This window comes from Artemia franciscana, chromosome 5, assembly GCF_032884065.1.
Source record: "Artemia franciscana chromosome 5, ASM3288406v1, whole genome shotgun sequence".
Taxonomy (NCBI): Eukaryota; Metazoa; Arthropoda; class Branchiopoda; order Anostraca; family Artemiidae; genus Artemia; species Artemia franciscana.
Genome location: NC_088867.1, coordinates 34078142 through 34101262, shown reverse-complemented (window position 1 = coordinate 34101262; position 23121 = coordinate 34078142). Strand labels below are relative to the sequence as shown.

At 35.2% G+C, this 23121-nt stretch overlaps 1 protein-coding gene across 3 annotated transcripts in view; it reads left to right on the top strand.

The window, feature by feature from the left end:
- Positions 1-8718: 8718 nt before the first annotated feature.
- LOC136027309 (rRNA N6-adenosine-methyltransferase ZCCHC4-like) overlaps positions 8719-23121 on the top strand; it is a 46679-nt gene continuing 32276 nt past the window's right edge. Inside the window, exons 1-3 of one of the 3 annotated variants that reach the window (XM_065704426.1) lie at positions 8719-8821; positions 15030-15189; positions 18481-18640. In XM_065704426.1, the coding sequence (XP_065560498.1) occupies positions 8752-8821; positions 15030-15189; positions 18481-18640 (390 nt within the window). In that variant the 5' untranslated portion in view covers positions 8719-8751. Of the gene's footprint in view, positions 8822-15029; positions 15190-18480; positions 18641-23121 lie in introns of those variants that run through there. The other 2 variants (XM_065704427.1, XM_065704428.1) reach the window with 2 other exon arrangements.

Below are 23121 nucleotides of genomic sequence, written 5' to 3'. Positions count from 1 at the left end.
TTTTGTCTATTTATTTGTAGACAAAAGAGGTTTGTTTAACGCATTATTTTAGTCGTCTAATTAGTGTAGACGAAGAGAGATCCGAGGTTCTGGACTACCTTTAGCTCTTTCAACTTCGGAAAATTTTAGATCTTTGTCCAACTTCATCAAAAAAGGAAGACAGCTCTCTTGAGTCCCTGGAGTCAGGGCCGTATCCAGGATGTTTTTTTTTTTAGGGGGGGGTATACAAATTGATTTTTTTTTTTTTGGGGGGGGGGGGGTATAAAAACTTTAAATACGCATGAAAAATTTGTTTGTATTCGGTTTTGTTAAGTTTTTACGAGTCAGAAAAACATTTTTTTTTTTGGGGGGGGGGGGTCAAACCTCTTGTCTCCCCCCCCCCCCTAGATATGACCTTGCCTCAAAAATGTTGGATTTTATTTTCAATGGTAGAGACCATTCACTGTCTTTTCTTCAACTAGGCTTTTAAAAGAATTTGTGATTCAATTAGATTGTGTTCTTATAACAAAACATTGTCACAAGGTTTTGAAGCTTTTCATAGTAACAGATACTGCTCAACAACTTAAGAAGTTCTTTTAAAATTAAAAATTTGGCTTTTGGCTTTTATAGAGTGCATAAGTTTGTCTTTGAGCTAGGGATAGTTTGGCATTTTTGTCGAAAGTATCGTCTGTCTCCACTACTGCCTACAAAACATCCTCCACTCGAGGTGTCATCTCTGCTTGAATCGGATTAAGTCAAACTCCACTAAAGGAATCATATTACTCGTAAACTAGTTGTACATGTGCCCTCTCAGGTAGAGCGTGACGGCATTCTTATCAACCAACCACAACTTTTCTAATTTTTAGATATTTAAAATACTTCAAAATTACAATAATATAAAAACAAGATATTACTACTAAAATAAATAATTTTATTTGCTCAAAAAGAACTTCCAAATTTTAATAAGTTTATAATCTAAAAAGAATTTCACCAAAAAGAATTGAAATCATGTGATTTATGGAAAATGTGTGTAATTTTTCTTCTTCTTTTCCGTTTAAGTGGAAAATTAATTTGCTACCAATGTTTTTTGTACATAGTGACCCACTAGTTTTTAGAGTGAATCTCCCTGATGATGTGTTTTCTTTTGTGATTTCCTATTTTTCTCTCCTTTGTCATATTCTTCATGTAGGGATTTTTGTTCTAGCATAATACTTTTTTTTTTGGTCCATATGCACTTTTCTAAATTTTCTAGTGTTTGAATTTGCTATTTGTACATTTTTGTGTGTCATCTGTTCTTAATTGCCATAACATCGAGACAATGAAAAACAAAACGAAAATAATTATATTAATTAACATTACAGGAAAGAACTAACAAAAGTAGACCGATTGTGTAATACTTAATGATACTTATCCCTAGAAGTCTTGGTAATTTATTTATGGTTCAAAGTTATAATCAAACGAGAAGATGTTTTAAATATATTTTGTTGTATATACACAACACACAGTATAGCTTATATAAAAAATGATTTTCTTTGCTGTTCAATTAGGGGGTTTGTAATTTTCCAGTATGGGGTTTTCGACAAGGGTGATTTCAATAATCTACTGTTGTTTGAACTTCGTCATTTTGAGGGGTTTCAGGCTCTTTTGAAATTCTCAAAAGTTTCTTTTCATATTTACAAACTATTCTTCTGTTGGATTTGAATGAAAATTACTATCACCAAGATCAAATTGAATAGAAAATATTTATCACGAGACAGGCTCCTTAGGACTTTTTTTGATTAAGGCAACTTTAGCCCCTGTTTCGCTCATTACTTTGTTGCAGCTATTGCTCTAACCATGATCAGCACCCTGTCCAATGGTTATTACTCCTGACAATATTTTTTCTACTTCATACTTGACTCAAAGGCTGGAACCATTTTAACCATATATAGAATCATGGGTGATATTTTCTATTTAAGAGTGTTTAAAAAAATTGCATTTAGGTCTGTTTCCTATGTAATGGTAATTAGGAATGAACCCTTAGTGGATAATCTGAATATTAAATCTTGTGAATTTGTTTAGATGTTTGATTTTTGGTGCTGGTGGGTAATATAATCATGATTGTTTGTCTTGTTTTCATTATTTTAATTTGTAGAATGCTTCCAAAAAGTTTGTTTGTCAAAAAATTCTAAATGACCAGAAATAAAGTCGTATGATAATTTACACTTGAAATAAACAGAATTAAAAATGAATTGTCACATCAAGCATAAAGTGATACTGGTATGGATGAATAGATACATTCTAAAGCGAACAGTAACTACTTAAATAAGAGTAGGGCTAACCCTGCCTGAATCATCTAAAAGGCCAGAATATCATTTAAACTGTACTGAAAACGATTTTGTATTTTAAGTAACGTGTTTTTTTTTATTTTCTTAACATCATCGGGTTTTATAATTGATTTTCATTTGGGATTAACTGACATTTAGATCAATGTGATTTCATCTGTCAAAACCTTAACAACGAAAAAGAAGATCATGGTCGTAATCATGGTTAGAGGAAGAAAAAAATGTTTCTGAGAAAAGTTGCATTTGTGACTTTCAGTTGAATTTTACGACAATTTTTAATTGTACTATTCCTTTTTATTTCATTGAAATATTTAGAAAACCGATGTCTGAAAAGAGATTTTAAAATAAACACCAGTAATGTTTTGAGCAATCTATTTAGTTTGGAGAAACAATATTTTGAATCGATGGACCAATAAATAGCAACTGATTTCTATACATTGTAAAGGACTGCGTTGAAAAGAAAGAAAGCTTGGATAAAAACTTACTGCATATTTTTCTAATGAAACTAGACTGATTGTCTCAAAATATCATCAGATAATATCCTTGAATTTCCCGCGGTTTTCTATTTTTAAACGTTATAATGATATGAGACGGCTTGAAATAGGAAGGACTTTAGCCATTGGAATTAGTGCTTCAAAACTGAATTTTGACTAAAGTAATTTTGGCAGTAGAGGGAGAAACTCCTTAAATTAAAAATTTAACTTACCTGACAAAAAACTGCCGGAGATACTGTTTCCCAGGGACCCCTCTTCACCTACTGGAAATTTGGTATTTAAAGACCCTTCCTACTCCTTTGAACACGACTTGGTATAAAAGCACTTAGGTTTACATAAAAACATCAACAAATTGGGCTTTTATAATTTTGAATTTTCAGTTCAACTAGAGTTGAATTTAAATTACTGAGGATATAAAAAAATGCGCATATATGTATGCATTTTTGCGCTGGACAGCCAAAATTCGTTTCAATTTTTTGTTTTAGAAATAGTACATTTTTTCTTTAAGTACAACTCTGCTCCGAGCACTTGTTCTTTTCGATTGTTTTCCTTTTTTTAGCATTTAAGAATTAAGATTTAGAATCAGGAATTGGTTCTTTCTTGCAATGTTAGTAAATTAAGATTGTAGTAGCTTGAAGCTGTGCTATTTTTGCACTGATTTGGAGTAGCTTTTATTGAAGTCGCATAAACCAGTCACTTCATATACTATGTCAGATGATTGACTATAAGAAAACACAAACAAGTATTGTACGTAGTTGCAGATGTCACAAGTCGATGCAATCTAATATTCTTTGAAAATAAAAATTCTACGTTAAGATACTCGTGGCCTTGCCACCATATAATGTTGTAGCCGATCAGGAAACACCTATATGCTATTTTCGGCTAGTGGAGTTTAAAGAAGAATATTTTGGGTTGAATTGGTGCTAACATTTTCCTTTTTTTTAATGTGATTAAATTGCCCCAGGGACTCACGTCCCCAAGTTTCGAATTTATCAGTGTAAACAAGTTTTCGGTCATTTTCCAGGACATTTAACACCCTTGCCCCTCCCTCAAAATAACTTTGTGGCTCCCTTAGCCTAATAATGGCCCTTGAAATTGCCAACAGATCCAAAAAATGCTTGCATTTTTCGGGACCATGTTTGGTTTGGTAGCTGTGACTCCGGAATCCAATGTTTCTTTTTCATTCCGGGTCTGCTTGGACCAAGGATTATATTTTTTCATTATGTTCAGAAACAGTTTGTTGGTTCCGTTTTCGGGCAAACCAAAAGTTCTGCTAATTTTTTTTTAATGAATTGAAGTTCGTTGGCCTATGGACTTCGAAATTTAAGTCTTGAGTTGATGCCATTTTTTTACTTTACTCTTTTCGGGCGCCAGTATGAGAGGGCCATGCCCCGAGAATTTTTTTTATTAGGTTACTCTTTCGCCTGAGGACTACACTTCGGAATAGGGGCTAATGACCCTATCACCAGAGGACAAGTTGGCCATTAAAAATCAGAAAATGTGTTGGGTTTGTAATGGTAAATTTGTTGAGGGTAGTGGGGGTGGGGTGTCAGTTCACGATCATAATCATTTAAGCAATCCAATTTTATCGAGGGATAATAACTTTCGCGGACTGGCTCATAAATCGTGTAATTTAAACATTAGACAACAGTACTTTCTAACTGTTTATATAAACAATTCCAATTATGATTTGAAGTTAGTTCTACCAGCGTTGGCACGTTTACAAAAGGGTGAATTTAAAGATGGCGCATGGATAGATGGTCCTTTTTCTTATAACATCATACACAAATCATCTAAGAAGCTACTAGTCTTAGATCTCCTATGAAAATTCATAGATAATGGTAGTACGTTCTTGAATCAAAAGGTTTTTTAGATTCCGATAGTTTTTTCCCCAAATCCCTGGGTCAATTGATTCAAATACAGAAAAGCAACGATTTGAATAGCTTCCCTCTATTTGAAGAGTGCTACCCAGATGATGAAATGTATGATTTATTAACGTTTAAGGGCATATAACCGCATGAATACTATAAATCCACCTCGAGGCTACATGAGAAGAAATTACCGTCTATCGAATCGTTTTATGATTCACTTCACGATCATCAATATACCACTGCTGACTATGAGCTTACTAAAAAAGTTTAGGCAAATGGATTGGAGATGCAAAATGGGGGGATTATTGCAAAATTTACCTGACAAGTAATGTATTGACGTTGTTGGGTATTGTGAGTAAGAACACGGATAAAATCTATCAGGAATTTGGGTTGTTATTTTTTAACTTCTCATCTGGTGATGGATTTAACTTTAAAAATCAGTAAAGAAGAAATAGGTCTGATCACCGACGTGGATTAGCAACTATTTGTAGAGAGATCAATGAGGGGAGGGTATGTTTTCCACGGGGATCGTATCTTGGAAACTGACCCGACTGGACTACGAATCGGAGAGAACCTCCGGTGAAGTTTTTATGGATATGAATTCCCTTTATCTGTTGGCAATGTCTCACTACTCTTTGCCTGTATGGTAATTGACAATCCTTGTGCTTCAGATTTCCCCGACACTGCCACCGTTGAGGAAAATGGACCGCAAAGCTGTGTTTTTGAAATTGATGGGGACATACCTTCGGAACTTCAAGACTAAAGGTAAAGGATTTTGCTCGCAAATGGAGGAGGAGCCAGTATAGCTGTGTTGGCCTCAAGCGGCTTAGTGCTGCTTTGAGTTATTGGCAGTAGTAGTAGTAAATGGCAAGTTTGGCCCTCTTTGGTGGAACATCACAATCTGATTCCTAACTATGGCAGAAAAGGCCACTTTCACATTGCAAAATCTTTTTTAATCACTGAAAAAGGGAACTAAAAAAAATAATCTATCTATCGTTTAAATGAGCTCTCTCCTGATTTCAAGGACCACTAGTCTGATTTAATTGTTTCAAGGGAAACAAAAGAAAAAGACAAACAAATAAACGTGCATCAACGATTTTCTTTTGAGGAAAAAATCCATAATTTTCATTTTCGTAAAGAGAAGCTTGAAGCTTTTAATGCAGGGCTCTCTGATATGCTGGATCTGATTGTGTGATTTTTCTGAAGATTGTTTGATTCTATATGGATATTTCCTCCCTTTGAATAATCAGTCAAATTTTCTTCAGCATCTAGCTTTTTGATAAGCTTCTTTAGACTTAATAAATTCTATATATCTTCAGTCAGCGTCAAATTCTAATTCTTTTGATGGATCGATTTTTTTTAAATTACATTTTTGGAGTTCCCTACTTACAGGTTTTTACTAAGAATTTGTATGCATAATAATTCTTGTAGAGCCTTACCTAGAATTTTTATGATAGCCAAAACTATCAACAAGTCCAAGAGTAAAATGGATACTGAACCATCTTACTTTTGGAATATTTCCTGTCAATAATTGTCGTCACTGGATTTTATCCATCGGGTTTTGGAATTTGTCAAACTTGTTCATTATTCCAACAAACCGAAATCCGTTCCAAAATTGTCTAGAATAACAAGCAATCTTTTGGTCCAAATGTAATTTGTAATTCGATAGCAGGATGGTATTTGACGCTGCTTGCCAAAATATTTTGCATTTCAAATACAAAAAAAAAGTAGTTAGACAAGTAGTTCAAATACTCCACCAGAAAATGTATTTAAATATATATTTGAAATTCATTGGAATTATTTAAATACATATTTCATATACATATATGTAAATACTATTGCCTCACTGACATTAAATATGTGATTCTGTTAAAAAGGGTGCAGTAGAATTAACTTTTAGCCCCTGTTGTATTTTGATACTCCGATCACGAAAGTAAAAGTGTTTAAATTGTTCCAGTTCCAACAATTAGCCATATATTTATCGTTTTCATATCATCCTAGCCGGTCATTAGCCTAGACTTAAATCGCTTTTGTTGTTAGTCAGGAAAAATTGTGTTTACTGCTTGATTCACCTCCAGGAAATTCCGCATAAACATCCCTGCCTATCTAGCATTTAAGATAGTTCACGATTGACTCTGGCTTCCCACATATACAAATTTCTTATCTCGAAATTTTGCATTTGAAAATCGGAGATGAGATTCACATGTTACCACGACTAAGGGGTCACACTAGATAATTTATTTGCCTCCGGATTAAAAAAAACAGCGAAATTTCTTAGGTTAAAATTAAATAAAAAAACAAGTTTTTTTTAACTGAAAGTAAGGAGCGACATTAAAACTTAAAACGACCAGAAATTACTTCGTATATGAAAGAGGCTGCTTCCTCATCAACGCCCCGCTCTTTACGCTAAAGTTTGACTCTTTCTCTCAATTCTTCTTTTTAAAACAGTAAAAAACTTTAGCGTAAAGAGCGGGGCGTTGATGAGGAAGCAGCCTCTTTCATATACGAAGTAATTTCTGGTCGTTTTAAGTTTTAATGTCGCTCCTTACTTTCAGTTAAAAAAAACTTGTTTTTTTTATTTAATTTCTGGACGTTTTTGAATCAATGCATGTTTTGATTTTGGCTCTCCGCAGAGGAATAAGTAAAACAAAATTTGCATTTTTTTTTTTTTTTTTGGCTAAATGGCTTTCTCATAATTTTGATCGAATGATTTTGAGAAAAAAAGAGCGGGGGAGGAAGCCTAGTTACCCTCCGGGTTTTTGGTTAATTAAAAAGGCAACTAGAATTTTTGATTTTTTACGAATATTTTTATTAGTAAAAGATTTACGTAACTTATAAATTAGCTTAAGTAAAGAACTTTTGTATTCTCATATTTTTATTACATATATAAGGGGGTTCCCCCCTTGTCAGATCCTCGCTCTTTACATTAAAGCTTAAATTTTGTCCCAATTCATTAAGAATGACCCCAGAATCACAAAAGCTGTAGAATAAATAGTAGAAATTACTAAAAATACTTTAGCGTAAAGAGCGAGGTATTAGGAGGAGGTGAGCCCCTCAAATGGGTAATAATTTCTGTTTGTTTTAAGTTTTAATGCTGCTCCTTACTTCCAGCTGAAAGAACTTTTTTATATTTATTTTTTCATTTTTTTTTTAATAATGCTAGTAAATCCTGCGCTCCCTTCATGGAGATTTTCTTCCGCCATGACAAACTATCGATGGAAAGTTCCCCCAGCATATCCCCCTCTTCTCAACCCCTCCCCCAACCAGAAAAATCCTCCTGAAAACGCCTGTACACTTCCCAATAACCATTACTATATGTAAGCACTGGTCAAAGTTTGTAACTTGTTGCCCCTCCCACGGGGACTGTGGGGGAGTAAGTCGTCCCCAAAGACATAGTTATAAGGTTTTTCGACTACGCTGAATAAAATGGCTATCTCAGAATTTTGATTTGTTGACTTTGGTAAAATAATTAGCTTGGGAGGGGGCCTAGGTGCCCTCCAATTTTTTTGGTCACTTAAAAAGGGCACTAGAACTTTTCATTTCCGTTAAAATGAGCCCTCTTGCAACATTCTAGGACAACTGGGTCGATACGATCACCCCTGGGAAAAAGAAAAAAAAAACAAACAAAAAAACAAAAAACAAACAAACAAATAAACACGCATCCGTGATCTGCCTTCTGGTAAAGAATACAAAATTCCACATTTTTGTAGATAGGAGCTTGAAACTTCTACAGTAGGGTTCTCTGATACGGTGAATCTGATGGTGTGATTTTCGTAAAGATTCTATGACTTCTAGGGGGCGTTTCCCCCTATTTTCTAAAATAACGCAAATTTTCTCAGGCTCGTAACTTTTGATGGGTAAGACTAAACTTGATGAAACTTATATATTTAAAATCAGCATTAAAATGCGATTCTTTTGATGTATGTATTGGTATAAAAATTCTATTTTTTAGAGTTTTGGTTACTATTGAGCCGGGTCGCTCCTTACTACAGTTCGTTACCACGAACTGTTTGATCGGCACTTCTTCTTAGATTAGGCGTACATGTTTTTCTCTTTAAAAACCGACCACGTGATCATACTGTAATGTTCACTACAGTAGATCTAAGATCGTTAAATTACGCTACTTCAAGGGATTATCCCAGCTGTTCGCATGGTAAGCTATGAGATAATTTGTATGAGAATATATAAGCAGGCTGTATATTAGAATTACCCATTCAATCAATGCCAATTGAAGAAGGTAAATTTTTGGATGTCTATATTAATTCATTTGGCTAGCCTAGCTGATACATGATATACCATGTGATAAGTCTTCTAGTTCTAATTTCAAATATACTAGGTCTAATTTTTATCCTTGCAAATTTAATATTGAGCTTTTATAGGGACTTCAAATATGTAACCTTGTTCCTTTTTTTTGCCAGGCTAATAGAACTAAGGCTATTATTTGGCACACAACCTAATGGAAAGAGTAGAAAATTAATAGTCAGGTATTAGTTACTTAGGCTACCATTAGATGCCATTTTTTGCTATTTTTAAATATTATGGTCACTTCTCTTACCATGCACCACACCTACTTAATGGTCCCAGGTCTGAAACTAATAACTTATCCATCCATTGTTTGAATCTTATGATATGTTAAAGCCTTGGAAAGATTTTTGTTCAAATGGGTTTGTTTGATTGATTGCAAAAGGCTATTAGATTAAAATTATATTAGCCTCTTTGAAATGATTTTAAAAGTAGACAACATTGGCAGGAAATGTGATCATATAATTAATCAAAACATAGTGAACTTTATAAAGTAATAGCCTAGCCTTATTTCATTGTTTTAATGTTTCATTTGAAACTAGCTTTTTATAGGCCTATATTCTTTGGGGTATATCAAGGGCTGTTTGGTAGTAGGTATATGTAATAAATTGTCAGAAAAGTGAACATGATACTTAGAAATAGCATAGCCTTAAGCAACAAACCTAGAGCTACTAGGCTACTTTATTAGCTTAGTATGTATCCTTCAGAAATGGCAAACTACCAAACATTTGCTGTAGAAAGTTCTAGTAAACTGCACATGCTTGGTGGTTCCTGGTCTAACACGAATAATTTGTTTCTTCATTAATTGAATCTTATGATATGTTCTAGCCTTGGCTAAATTCTTTGTTAAAATGGGTTTGTGTGATTGATTACAGTTTTAGATCAACATTATAATATTTAAAATGATTTTAAAAAGTAGACAACAGTGGAAAGACTATGACTATCTAATTAATCAAAACATTATGCATATTATAAAGTAAGAATTTTATTGTTTTAGTGTTGTATTTGAAGTCTTTTAGGCATTCTTAGGAGTATAGCAAGGGCCATCTAGAAGTGATTAGGTGATATGCATTTTCAGAAAAGTGAACATGATGCTTAGAAATAGCACAAAATTAGAAATCTAGAGCTACTAAGCTACTTTTAATAGCTTTGAATGTTTCCTTCTGAAGTGGCTAATCACTAAATTTTCACTAGATTCCATATTTTATGCTCTCTCCAAATACAATGATCCTTTTTGTGTCAATGCATTCCACTCCCTGGTGGTCCTAGTTCCAGCTCAATTAATGTGTTTCTCTATTAAATGCATCTTGTAGGGCATTATTGGTTCTTTGTTGAAATTGGTTTTTGCAATCTAAACTTGAAGAAAGTTGTTTTTCATGTAATCAATTATAATAACAATTAAAAATATATTATTTGAAATAATTTTAAAAGCTAATTGGAATGGAAAGAAACATGGTAATCCAACTAATAATATATTTCCATGAAAAATGGACTTACTATTTAATTCAAACCTCCAAAAGTTGTACAAAAAAACATATTTTAAAAGAGTGTTTTGTGGTAACTGTTGTGGACTAATTTCTTGCCATCCCAATAAAGCATATACAGTCCAAGTACAAAAAAAAAATTCTTTATTCTTGTACTAATTAATCACAACTAGGAAAAATGAATCAAACAAAAGTTCCTTACAGTTTGAATTCAACCATCTCAGCACTCACTAATGCAATCACACACAGCCAAAGACTTCACATAAAAAAGGATTTAGCTACAAATATAATTTACATAGTCAATCCATGATACCCCTCCCTTCCACAAGAGGGTGGCAGAGGGATTCTTAAACAAAGTTAATTTTTCCCTATACTAACCACATAACCAGAGAAAGCTTCTCTTTCACAATAAGAACAATTGTCCATGAATCACCTGATACAAGAACATATGTCAGGCCAGTAAAGATTTGTCATCAGTATCTGCAAGGTTGAAGGACAGCCTCTGTGTTTTGATTCTTCTTCACTATTGGCAAGCAAATGAGCATTCTGCATTATTCATTCATGGAAGCTTTCAGGCACCAGCAACAAGCAACAGAAGGACTCATCTCAATGAATGGCTTTACTGTATAACAAACTGCTTTAGAACTTATATTTATTCCCACTTGCTTCCAGGTTTAAGAAACAGAACAGCTCAGCATCATTTTGTAGTTTTTTTTTGCATCCAAAGGGGGGGGGGCTGAATTTTAAGGTTATTCCTCAATGAGACTGGCAACTTATTTATACTCATCTGTAAAGAAAGAATATATATATATTATTTCAAACTACAGCCACCACAACATTACCTAGAATAGCCTAGATAGTTCATTCACATTTGCATTCATGGATCCTGGTTGGCAATTAATGGTCAAATGAAATTCATGAAGAGACAATGACCAGCATGTCAAACAAGGGTTGCAAATTCATGCAACATTAAGCCACCTAAGAGGGTTGTGGTCAGTTTCCACAAATAAAGGATGTCCCTTTGGTAGTACCTGAAGCTTTCAATTCCCCATTTGAGAGCAATAGCTTCTTTTTCCATGGTATGTTTCATCTGGGATGAGCTTCCTTCTACAGAATGTAACTGAATGCTATTCACCATTCCTTTGGGTGAGGACTGCTCCCACACCTATGCCAGAGATATCTGTCTATGACACAACAACCTTATTGAAATCTGGTTTCACCAAACAGGAGTTTTGACGAGTGCTTGTTTTAGGTTTTTTTAATGCACAAACCCGTACCTTGTTCAGCTCCAAATTGTTTGGAGAACCTTTCTTCAGAAGAAAAGTGAGCAGCTCAGCAATTTCAGTATAATTCTTGGTAAAGTGTTTGAAATATGCTGCCATCCCTATAAAAGAACAAATTTCCTTCTTAGACACAAGTAGGGGGGGATGTTGAATGACCCAGACCTTGCTCTCCAATGTGGCAATTACCCCACTTTCAGTTTGGTGACCCAGGTAACAAACCTTGTTCTGAGCCATTTTAATCTTTCTTGGGTGGATCATCAACCCTGCTTCTTGTAAGCACTCTATCATTTTTTTACATGTACTTGGTGCTCCTCCCAGGAGCCACTAAAGATGACAATATCATCCCAATAGGCCATAGCAAATGCCTTGTAGGGGCTCTAAAACCTTATCCATAAGATGCTGGAAAGTTGCTGGAGCACCATGCAAGCCAAATGGCATGACCCTCTAACCAAGTCTGGGACACTAAATATTTTCTTGCTGCTCATCTTGCTGTCTCCAAGAGCTCATCAATACAAGGTAAAGGATATGCATCAAAACAAGATAATTTGTTAAGCCCACGAAAATCAAGACAGAAGCATAGCAATCTGTCCAATTTTTTTACCATGATGACTGGAGAGCACCATGGAATAGAAGATGGTTCAATGATGCTCAAGTTGAGCATGTAGTTGACTTCCTTCTCAATGGTGATCTGTCAGCTTTGTGGGATGTGATAGAGCCTCTGCCTCAGAGGTCATGACTCAATGGTATTAATCTGATGTTTCTTGATCCTAGTTCTTCCTGGCGTACTTAAGAAAGTTTATCAGAGATCCTCAAGCAGACCTCCTTACTGTTCTTACTTTCTCTTTTTACTCAGGTGAGTTACTGATTCACACAGACCAGAACAAACTTTGCTGTCACCCCCAGATAAGTATATATACTGGTTGCTGTCATAAAAATTTCTGACAGTCTCCTCTTGAATCTCTGGAGAAGATTGATTTGAATTACTTTGTATTTCTTCATTGCTTCCGGTATCTCAATTTTTTAGTTGACCTGGCCAATTTTCCACAAGATTTTGAAGGGGCCTTGCTGTCGTATTTCCAGCTTGTGGTCACCTGCTGGCAGAAGCACTAGGACTTCATCTTCCAACTGAAGTTCACAAGGCTTTGTCTGATGGTTGTATAGATTTTTTGTTGGCTTGCTGCTTTGTCAAATTTTTTGAGGTTCCTTCATCAGTTTTGCAATGCAAGAGTATATTTGCAGCCATTCAGCAGTTGGCTGATTTTGTGTTAGAGCTGTTGTTGCTGCCCCCTGCTGCTCTTTTAGGATATCCAGTGGTCTTCTTTGGGTCAGACAATTGTCTTGTGCTGTAAAATGGCAGGAAAGAGAATAAAAGGTACTGCAAAGTGGTGCACAACTGAAACACTCACTGCCCTGCATGAGAAGAAAAATGCATCAAACTAGGCAGTATTCACCGAGCTCTGTTAGAAAGCTCATAAGCTGGCAAGGAGAGATGAAAATGCATACTGGTTGAAGCTGGCCAGAGACCTAAAAGAGGCTGCTGCTAGAAATGAGACCTGTGAACAATATAGGATCCTTGGAGAGCTGAACTTGAAAAAGAAAAGTTATACCACCACAGAAAATATGAAAAGATCAGATGTGCCTATCATCACAGGGTGACTAGAAAAGAAGAACCAATGGAAAGAACATTTCAAGGATCTGTTAAATAGGAGAGGCCAGGCTACTCCATCCAAAAAATACAAAATCAGCAGCTCCTTCAGTTGTGTATCAGTATTCTTGCAATGTATCTCCACCTTCAACAGAGGAAGTCAGAAATGCTGTGAAGTCTTTAAAAAAATATAAAGCCCTTGGCGAGGACCAGCAGAAATATACAAAGCAAGTTTTGTGCTTGTTGAAGCCCTAACAAGCCTACTTGGCAAAGTCTGGGATGCTGAATATGTTCCCCAGGACTGACTAAATCCAACAGTGATCCCTATATTCAGAAAGAAGACTGTAAAAATACCCAGGGAGTCTCACTAATAGACATAGCTGGGAATATTTTTACAATATTTTTAGTTAATTGCTTTAGAAAAGAGTGAGAGCAATGGACAAGGACGATCTGGGCAAGTTTCCACCCTGAATGGGATGTGTAGACCATATCCATACCCTGCAGCTTCTTCTTCACCAACATTTTATTCATAGATTGGATACCTTTGCAGTCTTTCTGGACTTCATTGCTGCATTTGACTTGATATTATGAGCCTTGTCATGCCAAATAATGCTCAAAGACAGTGTTCCTACAAAAATAGTTGACCTGCTAAGAGCATACGATGAGAATATCCTGAGTAACTTATGAATATATGGTGAGCTAATGGAATTATTTGAAATAGCACATGGTGTCCATCAAGGATGTCTGGCATTGCCATTTTTTTTCAACTATGTTATAGATTAGATTATGAAAGACGCATTGAAAGAACATGATGGTGTTGCCTTTTCAGCACAAGAAAAAAATACTGACATCAAATATGCAGACTTTACTAGACAGTGATTGACACAGAGTGGGATGTCATATAAAAAATAAAGAATTTGACAATGGAAACATAAAAATAAAAAGAATAATTCAAACCTTAGCATGGAGGGGGGATTTTTTTTGGGGGGGGGGTGTGTTCCCCATGTATAGGAAAGTTTCTGTTTGTTTTAATTTTGAATTTGACCTTATTATCATTTGGGAGATGCAAATGTAAATATTCCAATGCGTTTCTGTAGAAGAAAGAAGAGTAACAAGAAGTGAAAAGAAAAATGAATGTTTAGGAAAAGAAGAGGTGTAACAAGCACTAGCAATAGTAGAAGCAAGGGAATCCTTTAGTAAAGAGCTAAAGAGGAAACAATACACACACTGCTAAGTCACAGCTTGTCAAGGAAGAATTTACTAGATTGAAAAAAAAGCAATACAAAAAGTGGATCTAATATGAGCAAAGGTGCTTCAGCTCGTTATTTGAGCTAGAATGAACATCAGTCACTGAAAAGAAACATGCAAAGCAAAGTATGATTGGTACACATCAGAGTCAATGGTCTAGTACTGACTTATTAAAGAGGAAAGTGTCTCTCATGTATTCTAACTATTTTTTTACAAAAAAGGAAGGGAAACATAATGTAGTTTAAAAGCTGTGAAAATTTTTAGAGCAAAATAATGTTATCTTTCCCCAAGACCATGTTTAGAGGGTAAGTTGTCAAGGAAAATTATTTGAATCATAGCTCACTGCTGACTCATGTCTTTTTTTTATGTCAAAATAATTGTTCTGTTTCAATTTTTAAGGCCCTTGTATATTGTTTGAAAGATGTGAGTTGTCTGGGAGTAGAACCCGCTACTATGCATGTTCGGTTTGCAGAAATAGGAAGGAATGCCCTGTATTTATTTTGGAGTCAGAACATAAACTAGGCAAAAAGTCAAAATTCAATCGTTTGGAACATAGTAAGTAAGTTAGGCTCTATTTGGAGAATTAATTATTCTTTTTATTTTTATGTTTCCATTGTCAAATTCTTTATTTTTTATATGACATCCCACTCTGTGTCAATCCCTGTCTAGTAAAGCTACCGCTTTGTTAAATAATATGAAACTTTGGAATTCATTTTGTTTTGGAAATTTCGCCCATAACAATACCATGTTTCAAGAGCAATGCTGCTTCAAGAGATGTAACTAGTGGGTTTATCTATTACAAATGCGAGATTAAATCCAGCTCAATAGATTGTTATAGATCATTTTTTATTTTTTTTTGTGTCCTTTTTCTCTTTATTAAAACCTCGTATTACCATTTTCTGACACTCAGTTTAACTTTTGCCCGTGTATAAATTCTGAATTAACGAATTCTGCCATATCTTCTGATCAATCGTAGTTTCAGCCACCCACTATGGCATTTATTTGTTAATGTTTGTATCACCTCGTTTGCCATTATTCTATCTTTTAAAGTTTCTCCTTTGGACGAATTCTTAGCTCTAAAATCTAAAACTGCTGTTAAATTCAAAACCCCAAAACGAACTTTAGAATTTAACTTAGCAGCAAACATAGATGAAATTCAGAACAGCTAATGTTGGTCACAAAAGTTCAGCTAGAGTATGAAGGACACCGAAAAAAGCCCCTCCCCTTGGTTGATTTGTACCTGAAAACCAAGATTTATATTATTTCTCTTTTCATTTCAAAATTATGAAGTTTTTATGCCAGTATTGTATGTTGTCAGTGTTGCCATGTTGCCATGAAAAAAAAATCAATTTGTTAAATTTTACAACGTTTTTCCTCCATACAAATCTAGACATTTACAACACGTTGATTCCCAAATACAGCTACAGCTTCAAAAAATGCTGGTTCTTCTTAAGCCGTTTGGTGCCATTTGTTCTTAGCTTATATTTTGTTGGTTTTCCATCGTTTTTTTTTTCTTTTTTTTTAGTGCCCCTGCTTGAAACCTTTGCAGATTATTGTATAACTATAGCATTTTCTTATCCAAGCATATTGCGTCACTGTATAATTACAAACTGGGTTTCATCCAGTTGGAGTTGGAGATCTCCAACTCTACATGAGATATGTAGATGATTGCTTAATAATTTGGAATGGGGTACAAGACAAATTAAGATCCTTTCTCAATATTTTTAACCAGCAGGACCCAGATATTAAGTTCACCATTGAACTTGAAAATAACCGCAATTTACCCTTTCTTAGATGTACAGACAAGAAAGACAGAAAGACAGATCAGACAGACAGAAAGATCAGACAGACAGAAAGATCAGACAGACAGACATACGGACCAGACATACAAACCAGACAGACAGAAAGACAGACACACCAGACATACAAACCAGACAGACAGATTGACAGATCTCATTGCAAAATGAGAAACTAGGTTGGACTTGAGCGTGTATAGAAAGCCAACTCATAGTGATAGATATCTCAGATATGACTCCTATAACCACCATATAGTCGAAAATTCTGTAATCTTTTTATTGGTTGGTAGAGCATTTTTGGTTTGCTCCTCTGATTTTGAGCTGAAGGCTGAACTTGATTATATAAGAGATGCTCTGATAGGTAATGGATACCCCCAAAAAGTCATTGACAAGGTTATTTCCAGGAGAAAGATGAGTGGAATTACCTAGAGTTCTGCTCCTAAGATTGAAGATGATAAACCCTTTTTGTCATTACCTTATATTAAGGGCATTTCTGACACTTTAAGCTCCAAACTCACTAAGCTTGGCTTTAAGGTGTTTTTTCCCTCTGGAAGGACTATCTCCTCTTTCTTGAACAAAGGCAAGGATAAGATTATTTCAGATCTACCAGGGGTATATGGGATTCCTTGCAGCTGTGGTGATACCTATATAGGTCGTACCATGAGACCTCTACATCATCGATTAAAAGAACATGCTGATTCCATGGATGCCTGCCTTAAAAAGACAAAGCTAAAAGACGAAGATAATTTTTCTGCATTGGCCCATCATATCTTTGAAAAACTTTCTCACTCCATTAAGTTTGACCAGACCCAACTTATTGCTATTGTCCAACAACTCTTAAAGCAGAGAATCAGAGAAGCTTTGGAAATTGCTAAAAATAAACCAGCCATCAATAAAGACAATGGTGAGTTTCATAATAGCGAAATTTGGGAACCCATCACCCATAAATTGAAAACTCACAAAAAACTCCACCCCTTTCCTACAGGCCCAACCTCTTTAAGATCTACTTGGACAGCAGCCATCAATGCCTCTACCAAAATTCAGACCATGGCACAACAATAATTGCAGGTTCGGCTCATTAATAGTGTTGTTCAGTGTTTTTAGTTTTATTTATGTAGTGATTTTACTTTCTGGCAAGAAATTTGAATTTAACTTGATGATGACAGCCACAGGTCCTGTCGAAATTATCGTTAGAAAAATCAATCACCTGACTTCTATAGCTTAGGTAAGCTTATTACCATCTATCATTATTATGTATAGATTACAGTCACATGATGAAACTACTTATGCAATTTTGAAATAAACTTTTTGGTTTATTCGTTGTGGAAAAGAAAGTAGTAGAAAATCACAATACCTTGTAGAGGGAATAGCGGGATAGCTCATGATTTGGGAGAAAAAACCTCACATTTTGAATCAACAGTTGAATTGCAGTGCCTAATTAAAACTTGGCCTACTGCTAAAACCGCTTCAATAAACCATCTATTTTGGGGTTAATAGATAAATACTGAAAGAGAGAAACATCTTAATAGTCATTCGATTACACAAACTTTAAAAAACAGAAATTACAAAATAGGTAAAAGGGTGGTTGCCACCCCCCTCAAAGCCCTGTTAGGCTAGGATGCCATTTGTGCTTCGCTGGTGGCGATTTTACTTTTTATATTTTTTTTTATCATAACCTTTGGGAAAATCAAATTGCTGTTCAAAATTTGTGGAAAGAAATGCTCATGAAACAAATATATTTGTGGCAATTGATTTTTTACTATTTTAAAGCACACACATACAACATGGAATCCTTAGGACCATGTTCTTCACTCCCGTCCCTAAATTAGCAAATACACAAATATTATACCCTTTGCTAAGTTAATGCCATTGGTTGTCTATACTGCCGCTACTGTCTACTTATCCTTGCAACAAGTCACCTGAGACCAACATAGCTGATCCTTCAAAACAGTCTGTTCCATGCCAATAGTAGAAAGATTTGTGTTAATTTAGTCCTGAAAGAAAAACTTTTTTTAAAACGTATTTTCACTATTTAAATAATCTTTGCATTTTAGGCCGAAGATGGAATTAAATATCTCTCAAGTCAGACAACTAAGCCAAGAACAAAGAATATACTGCTTTGACTGCCAAAGCTTCGTGAAGGATAAGATGATGCATTCAAACCACAAACATTTAAGTCCTGTCAGCGATGAATTCCTTAATTATCCGACTCGGGTAAGTGACGATTCTAGGAATGGCTGTCCTTAGCCCAATTTTCAGTTTTGTGGATCAGCCATTTTTCCAGTGAAGCTCATAATATTGCAATTACAGATTGGATGAATCCAGTTCGTAATTATACAGTGACATAATATGCTTGGATATGAAAATTATATAATTATACAATAATCTGCAAGTGTTTCAATATTGTCAATCCTGTGAACAAAGATAAATAAGAACTACTCATAACAACATGCGTTGCAATGGGCAACAGAAAAGGACATAAATCTCGAGTGTTTGACAAATTTTTGCAAAGTATAAATATTTTGAAATTGACTTCTTGAGTTGATATTTGACAGAAATTGCCACCCATTTGAGAAAATGTACAAAAATGAACGATGCACAATTGCTTCGGAAATATCCTATGGCTAGAACTTGGATTAGTTTGAACCTTTGCTAAATTGTCCTGTTTTGTACCTTGTAAAGACATTTTTCAGAAATACCACTTTAGCCTTTCTTAGTAGTTGAACCAATTCAATTAGTTGAATTCGTCATAAAGAAATAAGCAAATGACCAAAATTACTTGAGAGAGTATTATTAAAAAATAAGAAAAAATGGCGACTTGAGGCACGACAACTTCTCCTTATTTCGTTTTTCTGGTTTTCGTGGCTATCTTAGACCAAAGTCCGAAATAAAATAAGATGCATTTGAAATTTAAGTGCAAAACACTAAATGAGTGGGACTTAGATCTCTGAATTAAGGCATGAGCGACAAGTCTTTTTGTATTTGGTAAATTACGTGGGTACAACTCAAGATGTCATGAACTTGCATAATGATATCCTTTAAAAGGTTTACCCTTAAAAATTATAACCGCTGACATCTGTACAGAACATGAGGGTGATCATCATTAATATTGACTCACATAGGACAAGTATCTGTATTATAGGCTTACTCTTTATCATAATATTTTTTATCTTTATCTTTAATCATTTTTTCTAATTAGGTAAGCAGTTTGCTGGGAGATCTATTCAAAATATAATCACACCCACAGGTTAAAAGAGGTGTTGCGACTTCTCTCTTGGATTGTGTACTAAATGTTTGCCTGTGATCTTACATCACAGAACAATTAAATTTTATCAGAGATATACTTTTTTGAAAGTGTTATCCCATCCTGTTAATTAATAATACAAGTAGCCGTTGGCTAAAAAGACATTTATCTTAAAATCAAAGACCTCTAATCATATGAAGCTTCTAATAAACTTCAGATGTAATCTGCCTTCCTTATATACCAAAAATTACGGTGAAATTAAGAAAAGTTTGCACACAAAATAAAATAGACTGTGTGTAGTTTTTACAAGTAATTTAAAAATCACGTGTTACGTAAATCTGGTAAATATAGATAGATAGATAGATGGATGGATTTGTTCACACATAAGCCCTATTGGGCCATGGTGACATACAAAAAACAAGTGAAAAAAAATACAACAACAGAACGTAAACTGAAAAACAGTGAAGTTGATTATTTAAGAAAACCATCACGATGCCTCATACCTGCCCGGACGAACTTTTTAATATTGTTTATATCTAAGTAACACCTACTTTTCGAAATTTCCAAAATCCGATCTCTCCCCCTACCTCCCTACCAAATATTTCTAGGCATACTTCCCTCAATTCCTTACATTTTCTTAAAAAAAGATGCAAGCACTCATTCATCTCTCCATACATAGGGCAACTGTAAAGACCATCCCTCAATCTAGCCCTCCCTAAATATTTTCTTCGTTCTCCAAGAGGCATAAAATCGCCCCTTCCACACAATATCCATTTCAAATCTCCCGGGCTTAATCCCATTTGTAGATAAATTTCTTCGCCCCAGATCTCCTTGATCTCTGCATATAGCCATAGGGACGACGAGGCGGCCTTTTCAGCTTGCCAAACCGGAACTTCCTGAGACAGTAACCTAGTAGCAACTAACCTAGATACATTCCCTACCATCTCTCCTATTTCCTTTCCCTCATTCCAACAGTTACCTAGTCTTGCGCGGTCTAATATATTCTTCACTTGATTTGACCATGAATCCTTCCTCATATCCTGAAGTATCATTAAAAATGCTTGTTTAACTAGGCTATTATCCTCTATCGATGACACCCTTTCCCAATATTTAACCGTTTTAATTAGCCTACTTTGTCTCAAACACTTTATTCCTATATCCTCTCTCAATACTAACCCATTAAACTTATTACCAAGGCCTAATATACGCTTGAAAAACATCAACTGGATTCTTGAAATTATACATCCCTGGTTAACACAAAGTCTATCCTATGACATAATATCTTAGCGGAAAGCTTACTAAGTACATTATCTAAGCTTATGCCTCTGTAATTTCTATGGTCTAATCTGTATAAGTTTAAATAACGGTACTAGAATAGACGTAGCTCAAGACAAGGGCCACTCTTCACTGTCCAATATACCAGAGAATGTCTCTGCTATAACAGGCAGTTACTTGTCTAAGGGGCCGGCAATTATTATGCTGGTAAAGTCCCCAAAATTTGGAAAACCCAGCAAAAACATAAGGATAATATTACAAAGGCTTTTAAATCTAATAGTGTTTCCAGTTCTTTTGATTTGGCTCTAAGTACCCATATTTGCGAAAAAGCTTGCCATGCAACACTTTTTGAAAACACCACCCTCATTAGTAAGGATTAGGGTAATAAACAAATTGTTTGAGAGGTAATAGAAATCCAACTTCAGATAAGTAATAATACTTCTTTAAATATTGGCTTGGAAGAATATTCACTTGACGTGTTATTCACAAATTTAAATAAAAATGGTTTAACATATTGCATTGCCAAACCAATAGTTAATACCAATGAATTTTTTGCTTAGCTGTCAAAAAAGGAAGAATTGTATTAAAAACATACTCTTGATTTCTTTTTTTATCTAAATGTATTGTCTTGTTTCGTGTTTGATTTTCAGTCCTGGTTGAACTTCCTTTAAGTGATGATGCTGGGACTGTTTTATTATTTATTTATTTTTGAATTTTTTAGTTTTAATGATCACATATTTTTTTGTACGTCTTATTTTATGTTTATCTGTGTTTTGCTAATGGCGGCTCTTAGATATAGAGCCAAAATATTCATTTAGAACAGTGGTTCCCAACCTTTTTCGGTCCGCGTACACCTAGTCAAGGCCCAAAAAGTTTGCGTACCCCTTTCTTGAGAATCGTTGTTTTACTTTTTTCTTAACTAAAATCAGATTTTCAAAAACACGAGATTTATTGTCCAATATGACGGTGCTTAAATGTACGTACAAAATCAATGAGAAACTTGAGGCTGCTTTTTTGCTAAAATATTATCAAATCTTGGCTCGATGTCACTAACGGCAATTATAAGGTCATTTTGTACACTCAGTCTGTTTCTGTGTTTGGTTTTGATCAATGACATTGCCGAAAATGACACTTCACAAAGGTAAGTGGATCTGAATGGTAACAAAGCAGACATGGCGATTTCACTTAGTTCCTTGTATTCTCCTTTCACCTCCAGCCAAAACTGGGAAACAGTTACATTTTGGAATTTCAGTTCTAAGGCGCGATCACTGGCAAGTTCGATCAGATTCTCTGTAAGCTTGTCACTAAGACCGGAGCTTGAGGTCACGTCTTCAACAAATGGATTTTGGATCCAATCCTGCGTTCTATCTTGGTTCATAATCGATGGGAAATATGACACAAGTTCATCTCGCAACTTTGTCAGATGCTCCCGAATACAATCACAGATTGTGTTGAGGTTATCAATTTCACTATCGTCCGCAAACTTGTCAAGGGTCGGGAAGACACTAACGCTGTTTCTTTGAACCTTTTTAAGCCAGAACTCCAATTTCTTGATGAAAGCACACATCTTCGAATTCAGGGAGAGTTCGTCCGTCCGGAAACCTTGCATTGACAGATTCAAGATTCAAAATATCCGCAAGATAGGCCAGCCTGCAGACCCAGTCCTGGTTTTAAAAAAGTGAACTGAATGCAGATTTTTGCTCCAGAAGAAACATATGAACTTCTTGTCGAAGCTCGAAAAGTCTGTTTAAAATCTTCCCACGAGACAACCAGCGAACTTCTGTGTGCAGAAGTAAATGTTGATGTTCTGAACCCATCTCTTGGCACAGCAACTTGAACATTCTTGAGTTCAGTGGTCGGGCTTTGATGAAGTTGATCACTTTTACAGCCTCGTTGAGGGTCTCGTGCAGATGTGCGTTCATCCTTTTCGATGCAAGAGCTTGCCTGTGAATGATGCAGTGCAACCACTTCACCTTTGGATTTTTCTTCCTTATCCAGGCCATGAGCCCATTATTCTTCCCTGTTAGGGCGGCAGCTCCATCACTGCAAACTGATAGAGACCAGTCCCACAAGATGCCCCCTTCTGTGAAGAATTTGTCAATCACCTTGAATAGTTCTTCTCCTGTTGTTCTTGACTGTAGGTTTTGACAAAACAGAATATTTTCTCTTATGTCAG